This window comes from Cherax quadricarinatus, chromosome 30, assembly GCF_038502225.1.
Source record: "Cherax quadricarinatus isolate ZL_2023a chromosome 30, ASM3850222v1, whole genome shotgun sequence".
Classification (NCBI taxonomy): domain Eukaryota; kingdom Metazoa; phylum Arthropoda; class Malacostraca; order Decapoda; family Parastacidae; genus Cherax; species Cherax quadricarinatus.
In genome coordinates, this window is record NC_091321.1 from 24,105,672 (window position 1) to 24,125,986 (window position 20,315).

Genomic DNA, 20,315 nt, shown 5'->3' on the forward strand with positions numbered 1-20,315 from the left:
GGCGTTCACCCTCGGAATAACCTCCACGTAGATAAAGCTACTACATTCCTATCTAATTATCGTAAGCATGTAGTAGGCCCAGAAACTGTAATCCATCTGACTCAAACACACAGGCATATAGTAGGTCAATTAATGTTAGCTAATCATGCTCTACTGCTAGGTATGTGTGACGTCAGCCGATGGACTTCAATTCGTCTTCCCTTGTTAGGCAAGGAATAGTTTCAAGAAGAGAAAGGTAACTTGACTCACGAAATCGTAATGACGGGCTGGAGTTTTGAGACTCTCTGACCGCGGGTTCAATCCCAGCCGGGGTATGGTTTAGAGAAAGGTAAATAGGGAATCTAGCGGGCAGGATAAAAGTGTTAGGATAGGAAAACAATTGGGCAGGAATGTAGTTGGGCTGGAGGTCTGGCAGTGGGGCAGGATGTATTGTATATATATAGAAAGTGGGATAACACAGCTGAACACTCATTCAGAGGGCTTGGACGTGCTCGTCTGCGCCGCTGCTCACTTTCTTATCTAACAGCATCATTGTTCCCGTCTCTTTAAGTGCTTAAGTGTCCAGGTAGGTCTTTGTGATGTCACGTTCATACTGAAACGAAACTTTATAGATGTATTGTGATGCTCGGGCATGACCGGAATTATGGCAGTAAGGTGAGGCCAGCCTGCTTACCTGCTCACACAGACCAGTGGGTGCTGCCATTGCCCAACACGGAGTCGGCACCGCTGAACGGGTCATACCTGACAAACACCCGTGTCAGTGTGTTCCCTGACAAACACCCGTGTCAGTGTGTTCCCCTGACAAACACCCGTGTCAGTGTGTTCCCCTGACAAACACCCGTGTCAGTGTGCTCCCTGACAAACACCGGTGTCAGTGTGTTCTTCTGACAAACACCACCGGTGTCAGTGTGTTCCCCTGACAAACACCACCGGTGTCAGTGTGTTCCCCTGACAAACACCACCGGTGTCAGTGTGTTCCCCTGACAAACACCACCGGTGTCAGTGTGTTTCCCCGACAAACACCACCGGTGTCAGTGTGTTTCCCCGACAAACACCACCGGTGTCAGTGTGTTCCCCTGACAAACACCACCGGTGTCAGTTTGTTCCCCTGACAAACACCACCGGTGTCAGTGTGTTCCCCTGACAAACACCACCGGTGTCAGTGTGTTCCCCTGACAAACACCACCGGTGTCAGTGTGTTTCCCCAACAAACAAACTAACTACAGTTCATCTTCATTAAAGGTGGCCCCTGATTCCTCACCTACTGCCTAGAACCTGACCAAGCATACCTTAGTTTATACGTCAGTATAAAATCACCTGATACGGCTCCCTCTTACAGGTTTAATCGCTTGCTGACTCTGTAAGACATTCGTAAATATTTAATCGTGATATTGTTTGGTTGTGGCCTTGATATTGTTTGGTTATGACCTTGATATTAAACCATACCCCCGGCCGGGATTGAACCCGCGGTCATAGAGTCTCAAAACTCCAGCCCGTCGCGTTAGCCACTAGACCACCTTGATATTGTTTGTGACCTTGATGTTTGGTCATGACCTTGATATTGTTTGGTCATGACCTTGATATTATAAGATCACTCACTACAGTGCCACGAAGGTTATCCTCATGCATGTTCTTTCCTTCATGTTCTGTGAGTCACACCTCCTCCCTATAATGTAAGCTCTGCTTCCTAACCTGCTGCCTATAATGTTAGGTCTGTCTCACCTGCTGCCTATAATGTTAGGTCTGTCTCACCTGCTGCCTATAATGTTAGGTCTGTCTCACCTGCTGCCTATAATGTTAGGTCTGTCTCACCTGCTGCCTATAATGTTAGGTCTGTCTCACCTGCTGCTTTTAATGTTAGGTCTGTCTCACCTGCTGCCTATAATGTCAGGTCTTTCTCACCTGCTGCCTATAATGTCAGGTCTGTCTCACCTGCTGCCTATAATGTCAGGTCTGTCTCACCTGCTGCCTATAATGTTAGGTCTGTCTCACCTGCTGCCTATAATGTCAGGTCTGTCTCACCTGCTGCCTATAATGTTAGGTCTGTCTCACCTGCTGCCTATAATGTTAGGTCTGTCTCACCTGCTGCCTATAATGTTAGGTCTGTCTCACCTGCTGCCTATAATGTTAGGTCTGTCTCACCTGCTGCCTATAATGTCAGGTCTGTCTCACCTGCTGCCTATAATGTTAGGTCTGTCTCACCTGCTGCCTATAATGTTAGGTCTGTCTCATCTCACCTGCTGCCTATAATGTCAGGTCTGTCTCACCTGCTGCCTATAATGTCAGGTCTGTCTCACCTGCTGCCTATAATGTCAGGTCTGTCTCACCTGCTGCCTATAATGTTAGGTCTGTCTCACCTGCTGCCTATAATGTCAGGTCTGTCTCACCTGCTGCCTATAATGTCAGGTCTGTCTCACCTGCTGCCTATAATGTCAGGTCTGTCTCACCTGCTGCCTATAATGTCAGGTCTGTCTCACCTGCTGCCTATAATGTCAGGTCTGTCTCACCTGCTGCCTATAATGTTAGGTCTGTCTCATCTCACCTGCTGCCTATAATGTCAGGTCTGTCTCACCTGCTGCCTATAATGTTAGGTCTGTCTCATCTCACCTGCTGCCTATAATGTCAGGTCTGTCTCACCTGCTGCCTATAATGTCAGGTCTGTCTCACCTGCTGCCTATAATGTCAGGTCTGTCTCATCTGCTGCCTATAATGTTAGGTCTGTCTCACCTGCAGCCTATAATGTCAGGTCTGTCTCACCTGCTGCCTATAATGTCAGGTCTGTCTCACCTGCTGCCTATAATGTCAGGTCTGTCTCACCTGCTGCCTATAATGTTAGGTCTGTCTCACCTGCTGCCTATAATGTCAGGTCTGTCTCACCTGCTGCCTATAATGTTAGGTCTGTCTCACCTGCTGCCTATAATGTTAGGTCTGTCTCACCTGCTGCCTATAATGTCAGGTCTGTCTCACCTGCTGCCTATAATGTCAGGTCTGTCTCACCTGCTGCCTATAATGTCAGGTCTGTCTCACCTGCTGCCTATAATGTTAGGTCTGTCTCACCTGCTGCCTATAATGTCAGGTCTGTCTCACCTGCTGCCTATAATGTCAGATCTGTCTCACCTACTGCTTATAATGTCAGGTCTGTCTCACCTGCTGCCTATAATGTCAGGTCTGTCTCACCTGCTGCCTATAATGTCAGATCTGTCTCACCTACTGCTTATAATGTCAGGTCTGTCTCACCTGCTGCCTATAATGTCAGGTCTGTCTCACCTGCTGCCTATAATGTCAGATCTGTCTCACCTGCTGCCTATAATGTCAGGTCTGTCTCACCTGCTGCCTATAATGTCAGGTCTCTCTCACCTGCTGCCTATAATGTCAGATCTGTCTCACCTGCTGCTTATAATGTCAGGTCTGTCTCACCTGCTGCCTATAATGTCAGGTCTGTCTCACCTGCTGCCTATAATGTCAGATCTGTCTCACCTGCTGCCTATAATGTCAGGTCTGTCTCACCTGCTGCCTATAATGTCAGGTCTGTCTCACCTGCTGCCTATAATGTCAGGTCTGTCTCACCTGCTCCCTATAATGTCAGATCTGTCTCACCTACTGCTTATAATGTCAGGTATGTCTCACCTACTGCCTATAATGTAAACTGTCTACCTGCTGCCTATAATTATTGTCAGGTCTGTCTCGCCTGCTTTCTATAATGTAAGCTCTGTCTTGGTATAAACCTTGGTAATAAATACCGACAAGTTGGTTTAGAAAGACACGTAAGCAAACACTATAACATATTTATTAGAAAACGTTTCGGTCCTGGGACCTTGATCACTTCTGATCAAGGTCCCAGGACTGAAACGTTTTTTTAATAAATATGTTATAGTGTTTGCTTACGTGTCTTTCTAAACCAAGCTCTGTCTTACCTGTTGCCTCTAATGTAACCTTGTCTCACCTGCTGCTTGTAATGTGAGCCCCACCTCTCCACCTGCTGTTTAGCAGGTGTGCGCTACTTTCTAACCTGTTACCTCCAAGGAAAGCCGCAGCCACCTCACCTCGTTGCCACAAGAACACCACATTCAAATTCAAATTCAAATTCAAATTCAAAGTTTATTCTCTATAAGGATTACAATGCTGAGTTTACAGAATTTGATTGTGTGGTTTACATGTAGTAAAATAATAATTACAGAGTGTACCACTAGAGCACCTAGCATTGCTAGGCATTTTAGGCAGACTTAGATTAATTCTTAACTTTAAAATATTACAAATTATGAGGTAAGTTGGTATTATGGCTAAGTGACTAAATACTAGTTTGTGAGTTTAGCAATGTGAATGCTTTTGTTTTGGCACAATACATAGTTTCAATATTGGAGTATCACAGGCCAACTTATGACTAGTTAGGATTCATTATTTTGAGATTGAGATTGATATTTCTGTTTATGGTCAAATGGGTGAGTGAGTGTAAGTGTGAACCACCAGGTGGTATTCGTGTAGTTAGTTGACGGGGTGTATCAGGGAGATAAGATGCTTTCTAATGGTAGTTTTGAAGGTGATGAATGTGCAATTTTAGAATTTTCAGGTAGGGTGTTCCAGATTTTAGGGCCTTTGACACACATTGAATTTTTGTAAAGGTTTAGTCGAACACGGGGAATGTCATAGAGATGTTTGTGTCTGGTGTTATGCCTGTGGATCCTGTCACAACTATCAAGAAAGCGTTTTAGGTCAAGGTTAATATTGGAATTTAAGGTCCTGTAGATATAGATTGCACAGTAGTAAGTGTGGATGTTCTGAACAGGGAGTAAGTTTAGATCTATGAAGAGTGCGGGGGGGGGGGTGTTGCCAGGGATGGGATTTAGTGATTATTCTTACTGCGGCTTTTTGTTGGGTTATTATTGGCTTTAGGTGTGTTGCTGCAGTTGAAACCCAAGCACAAATAGCATAGGAGAGGTATGGATAAATAAGTGAGTGGTATAGTGTGAGAAGGGCATTTTGCGGCACGTAGTATCGTGTCTTGGAGAGGATCCCAACCGTCCCATCGTCTGTCACTGTGTACTTCTTGCCTGACCCCCACTCTACCCTCAACAACACCACTGAGCAGGGCAGCACACACTCAAACCTAAAGTGATGATCGTACTTAAACGTTTCCTGGTTAAGATAAGATAAGATAAGATTTCGTTCGGATTTTTAACCCCGGAGGGTTAGCCACCCAGAATAACCAAAGAAAGTCAGTGCGTCATCGAGGACTGTCTAACTTATTTCCATTGGGGTCCTTAATCTTGTCCCCCAGGATGCGACCCACACCAGTCGACTAACACCCAGGTACCTATTTGCTGCTAGGTGAACAGGACAACAGGTGTAAGGAAACGTGTCGAATGTTTCCACCCGCCGGGAATCGAACCCGGGCCCTCCGTGTGTGAAGCGGGAGCTTTAGCCACCAGGCCACCGTAGCGTTGTCGAACTTATCGTAATTGTCGTAATTTGCGAATTTGGGTTAAATATTCAGCTTCAAAGGTTTTTTGTAACTTAATCAAACCAAGTTTATCATGGTGAATATGATAATGATATATATTACCGACAAGTTGATGAGTATAGCACATGTGCAACATTTAGGTAACTTTATTTACCGAAATGTTAGCCTACTGTGTAGGCTAAACGTTTCGGAATAAAGTTACCTAACTGTTGGACATATGTTATACTTATCAAGCTTGTCTTAGCTTCAAATCAACAAAGTATCATTGGTAAGTTTACAGCAAGCTGTAAGAGACTGAGGTTAGCTACCTCGTCAAGAAACTACTGTTGATGTGTGTGGGTGGTTGCATGATCCACGAGAGGTATTCTCTGTATACTTTAACCCCAGCTCTCACAACCTCAATCAGTGCAAGAGGAATAGAAAATGTAGCTCTAAACTTACCGTACAAGAGGCTGAAAAGCTGCAATGTCTCCCTCAAGAGATCCCATGAATTGTAGCCTCACTTGCTTAGGAGGTCCAGGAACTGCAGATCAATACCTTCAAGGGATTCAAGAGCTCTCACTTAATGCACTCAGAAGCCCAGCACGTAGCTTAACATCTTCAGCAGGATCCAGGCAATGTATCAACACTCTCCTCAAGAAGTCCTGGAGATGGATAAAACTAAGTGTAAATTTTTCACTCAAAGTTGCACCTTTATAGTGGTCCCTTCAAATCATTTTTTTTTATTCCTTCAAGGTTGTCGTTTATACATTGACAACGCCTCGTCCAATCGGCATCAAATTTTCAACTTGCATGAATCTTCCATTTGCTAAGGCAACTGTGTTTCTTAGGAGCTGTATGTTCATCTCCTTTTCTTCAATCCAAACCGGAGAGAGAGTCTACCCTACTAGATTTTACCACCCATAATGAAGACCCTGACAATGTTCTCTTCATACTCTGCGATCTTATGTAGACACTTTAAAGCAGTTCAGTCAGATGACATCACTGTTTATATTTTCCAACATTTACATCCAGTCGTACTAGTCTTCTTTGATCTACATCGGATCTGGATGGAAGGGGTTGTATCTCTTTATCGCAAAGAGGTGCCTCGGGATAAGGGATTTTTTATTATTGACTCATTGTTCATTCCAGTGTTATTTGTAAGTTGCTAAGCTTAGGGAGCAAATGACTCGTCTGGTATTTAAAATCTCGAGACTCTCTTCCCTCATTAGTTGGGTCCTAAGGGGAAGTCGTGCCATCATCAATCTATTACTCCACTTTGAGTGATGCCTTCATAGACAACCGCTCACTTATTTCCATCTCTTCTTATCAAGAACAATGTTACAACACTACCGGACACAACATTTTTTTCTCAACCTTATTTCTCAGGCCTGAAGGTTACATTCTCAGTGCTGCCACAGACGTGATATCTATCAACGGACTTTCATCGGGTCTTCCCACAAGTATCTAGTCATCCATCTATACTAAGGATTTTGTCATCGCTTGTGTAAGCCGGAGTGTCAAATATAAGTAACTACTCTCCAATTTACAATCAGTCGTGCTTCCAGCTGTGCCACTTCAGACGACTTGAAATGTTATATTGTTAAAAACTCTCGATAACCTTCACACTCTGTCCTATCATCCCACGGTCTACTTTGTACCTGTATGGTTTCCCTTTTCCAGTGAATGTATGGTAAATTTCTTGCCCTATCCTTGGATCGTTGAATATCATGAAAGGTGTCCCGTAGCTCGGTTGGTAGCGCACTCGGAGCTCACACATTGAGGTCCGTAGTTCAGGCCTCGGTACGGGTGAAAACACTGGGGCGTGTTTTTTTTTTAAGTCACCTGCTGTCCCTATTCACCTAGCAGCAAGTAGGTACCTGGGTGTTAGTCGACGGTGTGGGTCGCATCCTGGGGACAAATTTTACCTAATTTGCCCGAAATACTCTGCATAAACAGGGGCTTTCTATGTAGTATGTCACTGAAGTCAGTTAGGGCTGTATAACTAATATCATTTACTTTATTATTAATATTATAAGTGTTGCATTTCTTCACTAAAAGCTACATTTCTTAGTCGGCTGAATTAAGTTTGATTTTTTATCCCATTTTCTTAGAGAACTGACAAACAAAAGCGTCTTCACTTTCCTTCGTGACTCTGAGGAAGACTAGACACCAAGTACATTTCTCAGCGTCTCGTAATAAACTTGGTCATTTATCATCAAGTATTACGCTCATAACTAAGGGAACCTGTGTACAACACCAAAAATATCTTTGGAAATATAAACACATATGCAGTATAATGTGATCCTTTATTGACAACGTTTCGCCCACACAGTGGGCTTTTTCAAGTCACAAATATAATAAAGGATCACATTATACTGCATATGTGTTTATATTTCCATTGTGTCGGTATTTTATACCATTTATTTCCAAAAATATCTTTGTTGGCAACATCGATGTAAGACTTATTACTCTCACTATTTTGCTCCCTTGAATGACCTTAATATTTATATGTGCAGAATTATCGCAAATGCCAATAAGAGTAGTAAATTTAATCGTTGAGCCCATTTATCATGGTCCTTCAATTTCTGCGTTCGAACCCATCATCTTTTAATTTACCGCATTCCTTCTATCTGTTAGTCATGACTTATCAATCTCTCACAGAAAGGTCCTTTTCTCGAACTATTTTCCAAGATCCTCTCAACCTTCAAGTCACTGGCAATAATGTTGCTTTCAATATAAACCACAGTGGGTTCCCGTCCATCGTCTTTCCTTCACTGTCTGGTGTTAGAAGACCCTCTGTCACACAGTTACAACTCTGGTGTTAGAAGACCCTCTGTCACACAGTTACAACTCTGGTGTTAGAAAACCCTCTGTCACACAGTTACAACTCTGGTGTTAGAAGACCCTCTATCACACAGTTACAACTCTGGTGTTAGAAGACCCTATATCACACAGTTACGACTCTGGTGTTAGAAAACCCTCTGTCACACAGTTACAACTCTGGTGTTAGAAGACCCTCTATCACACAGTTACAACTCTGGTGTTAGAAGACCCTCTGTCACACAGTTACGACTCGACACATACAACAGACAGCACCTAATTGTGAGCACAGCAAAACTGAACAATTTGAACAGCTGTCCGATCTATCAAACTGCACATAGAATTTACTTTGGACATCTGCAACGCCCTGACACACTCACTTTAACTGACTTTCTCATCGAAAGCCCAAATACCAAAACAGAAATATTCTGTGTCTTTTTAACAGAAACTGACCTATTGTACCATCCCTGACATTAATCTGGCGCCCCCACTAACCACTCATCCTTACACGTTACCATTCCACAGTGCTGTATGACCCATACGAGTTTGATGATTATTCTTAAAATAATAATAATTCGCCATTATTTACTACCATTACAAAATTGGTATTTTTTATATATATACGTAACTTAAAACAATAGCAAATCTTCCTTTAAGTTAGAATTATCACTGGTAAGCGATCTTTAAGAAACTCAACGTACCATGACCCCCGTGTTAAGGGGAGTAACAGAGTGACTGTCGTGTATACTTTTAACACGGTGTTTAATAAAGCTGTCATTCCTTTACATCCAACTCATGGAACAACATTAGCTGGAAATGATAACCACATTACAGAACTGGCAGCTGACCTGCAGCTGAACATCAAAATGGTATATAATACCGACAGGTTGTTAGGTAAGACACATATGCAACAGTTAGACAACTTTATTCCGAAACGTTTCGCCTACACAGTAGGCTTCTTCAGTCGAATACAGAAAGTAGGCAGGAACAGAAGAGATGTGAAGACGATGTAATCAGTCCATCAGAAGCCTACTGTGTAGGCGAAACGTTTCGGAATAAAGTTGTCTAACTGTTGCATATGTGTCTTACCTAACGACCTGCAGCTGTTGGCTGGAACACTCAAGGGACCATTGTACACAAGTACTTAGACACCAAACTATTGAGCACAACCCGAGTCAAGTGTCAAGCCTGATCATTGAGGCTCAGGTGAAAAAAATTCAGTAGTTAACGAACTTTACATTATTATTGTTATGTATCTTTGTAGTCTACAGTTATTTAGCTTATTGTTACGTCAAAGGAAAATTTATATCCGAGCATTTGTCTGCCCCCATAAGCTTATTGTTTTCTATGAATATAACGATAATAATTATGTGTTTGTTTGTTTGTGTGTGTGTGTGTGTGTGTGTGTGTTCTCATCTATTAGTGGTTGCAAAGGTCGGATTACAGCTCCTGGCCCCGCCTCTTCGTTGGTCGTTATTAGGTCAACTCTTTCCCTGCTCCATTGGCTTTATCATACCTCTTCTTAAAGCTATGTATGCATCCTGCCTCCACTACATCACTCTCCAGGCTGTTCTACTTCCCGACAACTCTATAACTCAAGAAATACTTCCTAACATCTCTGTGACTAATCTGAGTCTTCCACTTTCAGTTGTGACCCCTTGTTGCTGTGTCCCATCTGTGTAACATCCTGTCCCTATCCATCCTGTCAGTTCTTCTCCGTATCTTATATGTCGTTATCATGCCCCCTCCCCCATCCCTCCTGTTCTCCAGTGTCATCAGGTTGAGTTGCCTGAGCCACTCCTAGTAGAACATTCCCCTCAGCTCCGGGACTAGTCTTGTTGCAAACCTTTGCACGTTCTCTAATTTCTTGACGTGCTTGACCAGGTGTGGGTTCCATACTGGTGCTGCATGCTCCAATATGGGCCTGACGTATACGATGTACAGAGTCTTGAACGATTCCTTTCCAAGGTGTCGAAACGATATTTTTAGGTTTGCCAGGCGCCCATATGCTGCAGCAATTATTTGACTGTTGTACGCCTCAGGAGATGTGCTCGGTATGATACTCACTGTAAGATCCTTTCCTTGAGTGTGTTTTGTAGCCTTTGGCCCCCTAGCCTATACTCCGTCAGCGGAGCCAGTTGCTGGGCCAGGCTTGCAGCCTGTCCAGATCCCTTTGTAGTTCTACCTGATCCTTATCCATTCGAATTCTTCGCCTTAGCTTCATATTGTCTGCAAACAGGGACACCTCTGAATCTAACACTTCAAAGCTCATTTGCATATACCAGAAGCAGCATCGGCCCTAGGACTGACCCATGTGGAACCCCACTCGTCACAGCCACCCACTCTGACACCTCGTCACGTACCATCACTTGTTTTCTTCCTGTCAGGTATTCTCTGATCCACTGCAGTGCCTCTCCTGTTATTCCTGCCTGCTCCTCTAGGTTTCTTGTGTGAAACTGTGTCGAAAGCCTTCTTACAGTCCATGAAAATGCAATCTACCCACTCCTCTCTCTATCTTGTTCTACTTCCGTCACCGTGCCGTAAAACTCCGTAAAACAGGATTTCTTTTCCCTGAAACTGTGCTGGTTATCGTGTATAAGCTTATTTCTTGCTAGGTGCTCCACCACTCTTCTGATAATCTTCTCCATGACTTTGCATACTATATACATGTCAGTGACACTGGTCTGTGGTTTAATGTTGTCAGTCTCCTTAAAAATTAGAACTACATTTGTTGTCTTCCTCACCTCAGACAGTTATTCTGTTTCGATAGATATATTAGAGATTGTTGTTAGTGGTACACAAAGTGCCTCTGCTTCCTCTCTCAAGACCCATCGAGAGATGTTGTCCAGTCCCACCGCCTACGAGATATCTTCACCTCCCCCTCCTCGGTTGTGTGTATTGTGTCCAGCACTTGCTGGTGTACCCCACAATTCTGGCTTTCTGGAGTCCTTTCTGTCTCCATTGAAAATGCTTCCTTAAATCTAGTGTTGAGCTCTTCTCATACTTCTTGGTCGTTTCTTGTGATCTCCCGTCCTTCCTTCCTCATGGTCGGTCTTTAACTGTTGTTTTCCTCCTGATGTGGCTGTACAACAGCTTTGGGTTAGATGTGGCTTTCGACGTTGTCATTCTTGCATTGTAGCTGGGCCTCCCTCCTTATTTTCATGGGTACTTTGTCTACTGTACTTTTTCTATTTTCTAGCACACTTAGTTTAGGCCTCTCTACATTTTTGAGTGAACCAAGGGCTCGTTCTAGTTTTCCCATTATTTCTGTTGCCCTTGGGTACGAACCTCTCCTCTGCCTCCTTGCATTTTGTTGTCACGTATTCCATCATTTCACTGATTTTCCCACCAGTTCTCTTTCCCACTGAACCTCATGCAGGAAATTTCTCATGCCTCTGTAGTCCCCTCTCGTGTGTTGTGTGTACTCACCTAATTGTGGTTGCAGGGGTCGATTCATAGCTTCTGTGTGTGTACTCACCTAATTGTGGTTGCAGGGGTCGATTCACAGCTCCTGGCCCCTGGTCCTGTGTGTGTGTGTGTGTGTGTGTGTGTGTGTGTGTGTGTGTGTGTGTGTGTGGGTTTAGCCACAGATCTTTCTTTGTATCAAATTAACACATTCTGGTTTCCGACAGAGTTATGGGGTGGACAGCTCTATCAGCGGTTATCCTGGCGACGGTGGTGGTAGCGGCTGTGGGTAGCACCGTCCCTCGGTGCTTCAATGATGGCAACAACGTCACCTCCTCCGGAAACTTAACCACTGACCTCACCGGCATCAACGACTTCAGCTTCGACCTCTACCGAGAGCTCTCTCGAAAGAGCAATGCCACCACGAACTTCTTTTTCTCGCCCTACAGTATATGGACAGCCCTCACTCTTACCTACTTCGGGTCAGCGGGAAGGACGAGGACCCAGTTAGAAGCCACACTCAGGGTCACAGACAAAACGTCAACACTGAGGCTGTGGCGAGCACTTGATATAATGTGAGTAAACTAACTGCAGGAACACGTAAAACTTATCAACTTAATTATTAACGCCCACCTAATACAGACACATCTATACGCACACACACACACACACACACACACACACACACACTGTTGTGCGTGTGAATGTTATTGTTCCCATCATCACTACTATTCTTTCTATCATTACTATCTGGAGGGTGTTCCTGGGGTCAACGCCCCCGCGGCGCGGTCCATGACCAGGCCTACTGGTGGATTATATTTACTATTATCACTACTATTATTCTTATTATCACTTCTACTATTATTGTCACTATTGCTACTATTATTATTATCACTACTACTACTACTACTATTACTACTATTTTAACTACTACTATTAGTTACCATCACTACTATTTCTGTCATCACTACTACTATTAGAGTTACCATCACTACTAATTTTACTATCATCACTACTACTATTATTGCTACTATCACCATTACTATTCTTTCTAGTATCATCACTACTACTATTATTGTTACTATCACCACTGCTATTATTGTTGCTGTCATCACTACTATTATTGTTACTATCACCACGACTATTATTCTTGCAATCATCACTGCTACTATCATCATGACCACACTCACTGCTGTTCTCACTCTTGCTGTTGCTGGTAGTCTTGGCTGTTAGATCTGCAGAAATTTAAGCCTGTTCCTCTTCCCTTCTGGTGCAGTCTTGACGACCAGGTCTGTGTGACTCTCAGGTACACCGTCCCACACTGGTTGTCCTCCTGGTGGCTATCACTAGAGCTGTACTTCTTACTGCTCTTCCTGCAGGTACGCACAGCGGGCTGCCCTCAACCCTCCTTACACCTTCAACATGGCCAATCGCGTCTACATAAGCAAAACTCTCAATCTTCGACCTTGTGCTAAGAGTGTCCTCAAGCAAGAGCTGCAGACCGTCGACTTCACGAAAGTAAGTTCATGTTTTTGACGAAAAACTAATTATAAGATAATATTTCTTGGGATTTTTAATTCGGGGGAGGGTTAGTCACCCAGGATAACCCGGGGTAGGGAGGGTTAGTCACCTAGGATAACCCGGGGTGTGGAGGGTTAGTCACCCAGGATAACCCGGGGTAGGGAGAGTTAGTCACCCAGGATAACCCAAGAAAGCCAGTCCGTCATCAAGGAGTCTGTCATTCTTCTAAACTTTTATTCCTGTGTTGTTAATAATATATTTTTATCTATTATTGGCCTGTTGGTACACGATCACCTTAACACTTTTCCATGACATTAATTTACGATTACTGCAGAAAAATTCTTGTGCATTATAATCAAATTTTCGTATTTTATATAATTTAAAGACATTTATAAAAATCCTAACAGAAGGCTGAGTGTGAAAGAGAGTCACTTAGGAGAACTGAGTTAGATTCCCGCATTACTTCTTGAATTTTCAGAATGTGTTCACTTCATTGTATTTTTTTGTATTAGTAGTGTTAGGGACCAGCGAGTCATGTTATGGGGGAGTGTTAAGTAACGAGTAATTTAAGGCACTACATTATTGCTTCATTTTATTTGCTCTTATTATTCCTGGAATTCGCTGAATAGTGTTAGTTGAAGCAGAGTTTATTTTACATTCAACTTCCTACCCCCCCCCCCCCCGTCCCACCTCCAAAAAAACGCTTGTTATTACCGCACATGGATGTTACTCTCCCAAAGACACATTTCAAAAACAAGAAATCGTTATAAACTTCAAAACGTAGACAAGGAAATATGGTTCTTTGGGTCTCGTTGATAAATGAATGCTTGTGATCGCCCTCCTGGTCACTAAGTCTCTGATGTTTGTGATTCCATCAAGATTGTTCCTCGTTCGTGCACCTTCCTCAGGATTCAAGAGAACCTTGATATTTTTTCCTCGTTATGTTCCTGCAGAGAGTTTAAAAACTTGTCCTTAAGGTAAAAAAAAAAAAACTGTCATCTTCCATGTTTACTACGTCAGAATAAAAAAAAAGTGAGTATAAAAATCATTTTTTTTGGGGGGGAGAAGGGGAGGGGAAAGGTAACGTAACATGGCTTAAAATCTTGTCATTTCTTTCCCCTTCTGATCATGTAGTGAAATGTGTTCCGCAATAATTCTCCCTCTCAAGCCTAGTTTGTGACTCCTCATTTTCACTTAAAGTTTTTTAGGCTGGTGTTCTCGGCAAAATTTAGAAAAGCTAAGATGGCGTGAATGAAAGCTAAAATGAAATCGATGACTGGAAACAGTTTCTTAGCGTAAATATTACGCTCTCCTTATTTTTTGTAGATGAATGGTTCAGAGAACCGACATGTTGATAAATTAGACACATGTGCAACTCTTGGGTATCTTTATTGAGGAAACGTTTCGCCACACAGTGGCTTCATCAGTCCATACGTAGGAGAAACTTGAAGAACAGGAGGAGAATGAGGTAATCAGTCCCTCAACCTTGAGTCGATGTGTTCAGTCCATCAATCTTATTTTTATTTTTATTTTTTGATAACTTGTCTCTATATTACCACATTTAATTAATCAGCAATGCCTTAGATACGCTACGCAATTTCTCTGTACCATCGTTTATTTCCCATCAGGAACAGATTGACATGAAATTCATTATTGCGTAATCGTTCACAAACTGCTCTGTGAAAATAAGATACCAGATATACTGAGCAGATTTCATAAATCCAGACGTTCTCCTGTAAACCCTTTCGGGGCCCATTTCCCAGGCCTTTTGTGCATCCAGATGCTCTTGCGCTACCCTCCACAAGATGGACATGCGGTGCACAATAAACTTGCCTCTTCGGTGGTAAAATCTACTCTCCATAGGGCCTTATCTAGTATGATGACTAATTTTTTTTTTCTTCAATGTAGTCTCATATTTTTACTTATTTTGATTCCTGTTGGTTCACGAATGTTTTTCATCACTACTGTCTGGGTACACCCTCCTCCTTAACCTCCGTGATTTTTTTGCACAGCGTAAAGCATTTATTTTTTATATTTATATAAATTTCTTGCCTTTCTTTTCACTTTCCCTCACTCCGTCTCCTATTTCCTCTGACGAGAACGTCTTAATACTATCTGAAACAATTTTTACCCAACACTATTTTTTTTTGTAGATATATGGTTCAGAGAACCAACAAGTTGACAAATTAGATGCATGTGCAACACTTGGATATCTTTAAAGATACCCAGGTGTTGCACGTGTCTAATTTATCCACTAATTTTATTTGTGAAAGAATTGCTACGAGTGCGGACAGACGGTGTTAAAGCAACGCTCTCATTTAAAGAATTCTTTTATTAAAACAACGTTTGACCCAGTAGTATTTTATCAGTAGTCTTGATAAAACGAACAGTGAGTGAAACGTAATAATTATGAAAAGATTTTTTGTCAAAGGGCATTTTGCCAATAGTTTTATTTTACTGAAAGGTTCTCAAAAGTTTTCCTATATTGAATCAGCTATCAAATGCTTCGGGTATGTGTACAACTTATGTACATCGGCAAACTTGTGTTTCTATTATTCGTTGTTTATTTATTATATCTGAGGTTCACAAGCATTTCGTGTTTTTTTTCAGAAGGATGAATCTTCCGCTGCCATCAATGAGTTTGTGTCTAGCAACACGAGGGGCCGTATTAACCAATTAGTTAAACCAGACGACTTAGAAAACGCCCTCATGGTACTCATCAACGCAGCGTTCTTCAAGGGGTCCTGGAAGTACATGTTCAATTCGACCAATACTACGATTCAGAGTTTCTTCGTCAGCCCCAAACACTCCGTCGACGTTCCCATGATGAAGCTCAAGACCAGTCTCAAGCTCGGTGAGGGGGCGAAATGTATAGATGTTAACTGGGTCATTGACTCAATTCTGTCAGTACGGATGTTTTCCACGTTGACAAGCTGTTGTTTGCCACTTATAAGTGTCAGTATACTGACCGACATATCTCAGTCTTTCTTATATTTTAGTGCTGCATTTCTCCTTCACATTTTCTCTGTAAGAAAATGTAATTCAGGTAACGCTACATTGGCAGACCACTGGAGCTAAATAGACACATTTGTTACACTTGGACATATCATTTAGGACAACGTTTTCTCCATGGAAAACTTTATCAAGCTTTATCACTGATCCTTGATAAAGCTCCCGCCACACACAACATAGCCTAAATAAAATACCAAAATGTTTCAAATATCTCCATTTACCTAAACTGGCTGTAGTTACGCATATATCAAACAAACTCTTAATACATATCAAAGCATCACTATACCTGCTGTTCTAATGCTGTCCGGTATTAACTTTTCTCTTTCACACTTCAGTTCAGTCGACGGAGCTGCGAGCCCGGATTCTGGAACTGCCTTATGCCGGAGACGTTATCTCCATGTTGCTGTTGCTGCCGGATACAGAAGGAGAGGCAGGGTTCTCGAGCATGGTGTCAGCTCTGAGTGGTGCGAACCTCTCCAAGGTCACCAGCAAACTGAACAACAGTGTTCCCGTTGAGGTTTTCCTACCCAAGTTTAAACTGGAACAGATGCTTAGAGATGAACTGATAGAGGTAAGAGGAGGAGGAGGAGGAGAGAGAGAGAGAGAGAGAGAGAGAGAGAGAGAGAGAGAAAAAAAATTTGTGGGTTGAGCAATGTGACAAGCTCGGAACAAAGTTTTATTCACTAAAGTGTCCATAAAATACACATTAAAAATTTATTTTCTTTCCCAGCACATTTATAATATTAATGTAAAGCTCGGGAGAAGAGAATATTATTGTGAGAGAGATTATATTAGTAGTTGAGAAAAATTATATGTTATTAATGAATAAACAAGTGACAAACAAGAGACAAAATAATGAGTGTGTATCTTCCCTGTCTCACCCCCACCAGGGCCTCAAAAACTCGGGTATCAAAGACCTCTTCGATAGCAGATCAGCCAACCTGACGGAGTTTGCAACGGACAAGCTTCTCTATGCCAAAAAGGCCATCCACAAGGCCTTTGTTGAGGTGTCTGAGGAAGGCACTGAAGCGGCAGCGGCGACGGCGATTGTACTGATCGATAGGATCATTGGTCCTCCACTCCGTAAGTTCCACTGCAACAGACCTTTCGTGTTCCTCATCTTCGACAACCAGGCGAAGACCGTCCTTTTTATGGGCGCCTACAAGAACCCCCCAAAAGACGTCGGTAAATAGAGGCTGTAGACACAGGCATAGTGATGAAGGAAGAAGCATGAGCATTCATTATATTACTGAGGAAAAAAGACATAGACGTTGATGTAGAAATGGTACATCAATGCTGAAAGATCATCATATATGTAAGAAAAGGCAGTTCATACTTACCAATGTCTCCCTGGAAACCACCATCTTCAGTGACTTCGGGGTGGACGTGATGTCTAAGGATTGTGTACTTCACACAGCCTTCTTGTTTCTGAATTTTTTTGATAGACCGAATCAGCGAAGAACTCCATGCGAACAACGGGAAGAAAAAGTTAGAACAGACATCCCGAGGAAGTGAGAAATTGCACAAGACTTACCAAATTATAAGGAAGTACAATGGAACATTTGCTAAACACAGCAACATAGTTTTCAAGAAAAAACTAAAACGTATACTTCTCTTATCATGTCACGTGTAGTAGCAATAGTTTTATAATGTATGAAATATGTTGATAACCAAGTAACAAAGAATAACGCAATTTACTGAAGCTTTAATATTTCTTTGTGTACGTCTAACTTTGTTATGTTACAGTGTCAGTTGGTGGCTTGAAGTCAGAGAACATCAACTGACACTTTGTTATGTTACAGTGTCAGTTGGTGGCTTGAAGTCAGAGAACATCAACTGACACTTTGTTATGTTACAGTGTCAGTTGGTGGCTTGAAGTCAGAGAACATCAACTGACACTTTGTTATGTCACAGTGTCAGTTGGTGGCTTGAAGTCAGAGAACATCAACTGACACTTTGTTATGTTACAGTGTCAGTTGGTGGCTTGAAGTCAGAGAACATCAACTGACACTTTGTTATGTTACAGTGTCAGTTGGTGGCTTGAAGTCAGGGAACATCAACTGACACTTTGTTATGTCACAGTGTCAGTTGATGGCTTGAAGTCAGAGAACATCAACTGACACTTTGTTATGTCACAGTGTCAGTTGGTGGCTTGAAGTCAGAGAACATCAACTGACACTTTGTTATGTTAGTGTCAGTTGGTGGCTTGAAGTCAGAGAACATCAACTGACACTTTATGTTAGTGTCAGTTGGTGGCTTGAAGTCAGAGAACATCAACTGACACTTTGTTATGTCACAGTGTCAGTTGGTGGCTTGAAGTCAGAGAACATCAACTGACACTTTGTTATGTTACAGTGTCAGTTGGTGGCTTGAAGTCAGGGAACATCAACTGACACTTTGTTATGTCACAGTGTCAGTTGGTGGCTTGAAGTCAGAGAACATCAACTGACACTTTGTTATGTTACAGTGTCAGTTGGTGGCTTGAAGTCAGAGATCATCAACTGACACTTTGTTATGTCACAGTGTCAGTTGGTGGCTTGAAGTCAGGGAACATCAACTGACACTTTGTTATGTCACAGTGTCAGTTGGTGGCTTGAAGTCAGAGAACATCAACTGACACTTTGTTATGTCACAGTGTCAGTTGGTGGCTTGAAGTCAGAGAACATCAACTGACACTTTGTTATGTCACAGTGTCAGTTGGTGGCTTGAAGTCAGAGAACATCAACTGACACTTTGTTATGTTACAGTGTCAGTTGGTGGCTTGAAGTCAGAGAACATCAACTGACACTTTGTTATGTCACAGTGTCAGTTGGTGGCTTGAAGTCAGAGAACATCAACTGACACTTTGTTATGTCACAGTGTCAGTTGGTGGCTTGAAGTCAGAGAACATCAACTGACACTTTGTTATGTCACAGTGTCAGTTGGTGGCTTGAAGTCAGAGATCATCAACTGACACTTTGTTATGTCACAGTGTCAGTTGGTGGCTTGAAGTCAGAGAACATCAACTGACACTTTGTTATGTCAGTGTCAGTTGGTGGCTTGAAGTCAGAGAACATCAACTGACACTTTGTTATGTTACAGTGTCAGTTGGTGGCTTGAAGTCAGAGAACATCAACTGACACTTTGTTATGTTACAGTGTCAGTTGGTGGCTTGAAGTCAGAGAACATCAACTGACACTTTGTTATGTCACAGTGTCAGTTGGTGGCTTGAAGTCAGAGAACATCAACTGACACTTTGTTATGTCAGTGTCAGTTGGTGGCTTGAAGTCAGAGAACATCAACTGACACTTTGTTATGTCACAGTGTCAGTTGGTGGCTTGAAGTCAGGGAACATCAACTGACACTTTGTTATGTCACAGTGTCAGTTGGTGGCTTGAAGTCAGAGAACATCAACTGACACTTTGTTATGTCACAGTGTCAGTTGGTGGCTTGAAGTCAGAGAACATCAACTGACACTTTGTTATGTTACAGTGTCAGTTGGTGGCTTGAAGTCAGAGAACATCAACTGACACTTTGTTATGTCACAGTGTCAGTTGGTGGCTTGAAGTCAGGGAACATCAACTGACACTTTGTAGTTTTATATTTCATTATTAATAATATTATGCTAATTAATATCAAATTCAAAATTATTTTGCCTGCACTGCTTGTCCTTCCATTGGTAACTTGACCTGTAATTTATTATTTTACTATAAATACTGAAGTTCCTTTTATATATTTCATAATTGTAAGTTGTTATTATGTATTATCTTATATATATATATATATATATATATATATATATATATATATATATATATATATATATATATATATATATATATATATATATTACTTATTATCATAGAAGAATGTTACATTCAGCAATCAGAATTCCTTCCCAGGCCTATAACCATGGCCTGCTGCTGGAGAATTTTAAAATTATATCTAAAAAAAAAGTAAACATTATATTTCGAACTGTAGACATCTTAAATAACGGACAAGTTCAACTTTGACTAATAACAATTATTCTACAATGAATGACATTTTTCACTGGAATAACAGTAACCTGCCTGTCCTCTCTTCTAGTGAGTCTGGTTGTTATAGGTTTATATGACGTTGTGGGGTCAGACTTGGCCAG

General features: G+C 42.0%; 1 protein-coding gene across 1 annotated transcript; it reads left to right on the forward strand.

Annotated features, from left to right (window-relative positions):
• The first annotated feature begins 441 nt into the window (after window positions 1-441).
• Window positions 442-17,895, forward strand: LOC128692711 (leukocyte elastase inhibitor). Its single transcript, XM_053782021.2, has 6 exons — window positions 442-565; window positions 11,893-12,240; window positions 13,045-13,183; window positions 15,797-16,040; window positions 16,534-16,769; window positions 17,089-17,895. The coding sequence occupies exons 2-6, from the start codon at window positions 11,897-11,899 to the stop codon at window positions 17,389-17,391; spliced, it is 1,266 nt and encodes a 421-aa protein (XP_053637996.2). The 5' UTR covers window positions 442-565; window positions 11,893-11,896; the 3' UTR covers window positions 17,392-17,895.
• Window positions 17,896-20,315: the final 2,420 nt, after the last annotated feature.

Bases quoted from the DNA above. Each gene is read 5' to 3' on its own strand.
- LOC128692711 (XM_053782021.2), top strand. From the start codon at position 11,897: ATGGGGTGGACAGCTCTATCAGCGGTTATCCTGGCGACGGTGGTGGTA. The intron at 13,184-15,796 runs GTAAGTTCATGT...GTTTTTTTTCAG, and splicing joins AGACCGTCGACTTCACGAAA to AAGGATGAATCTTCCGCTGC. The intron at 16,041-16,533 runs GTGAGGGGGCGA...TTCACACTTCAG, and splicing joins CAAGACCAGTCTCAAGCTCG to TTCAGTCGACGGAGCTGCGA.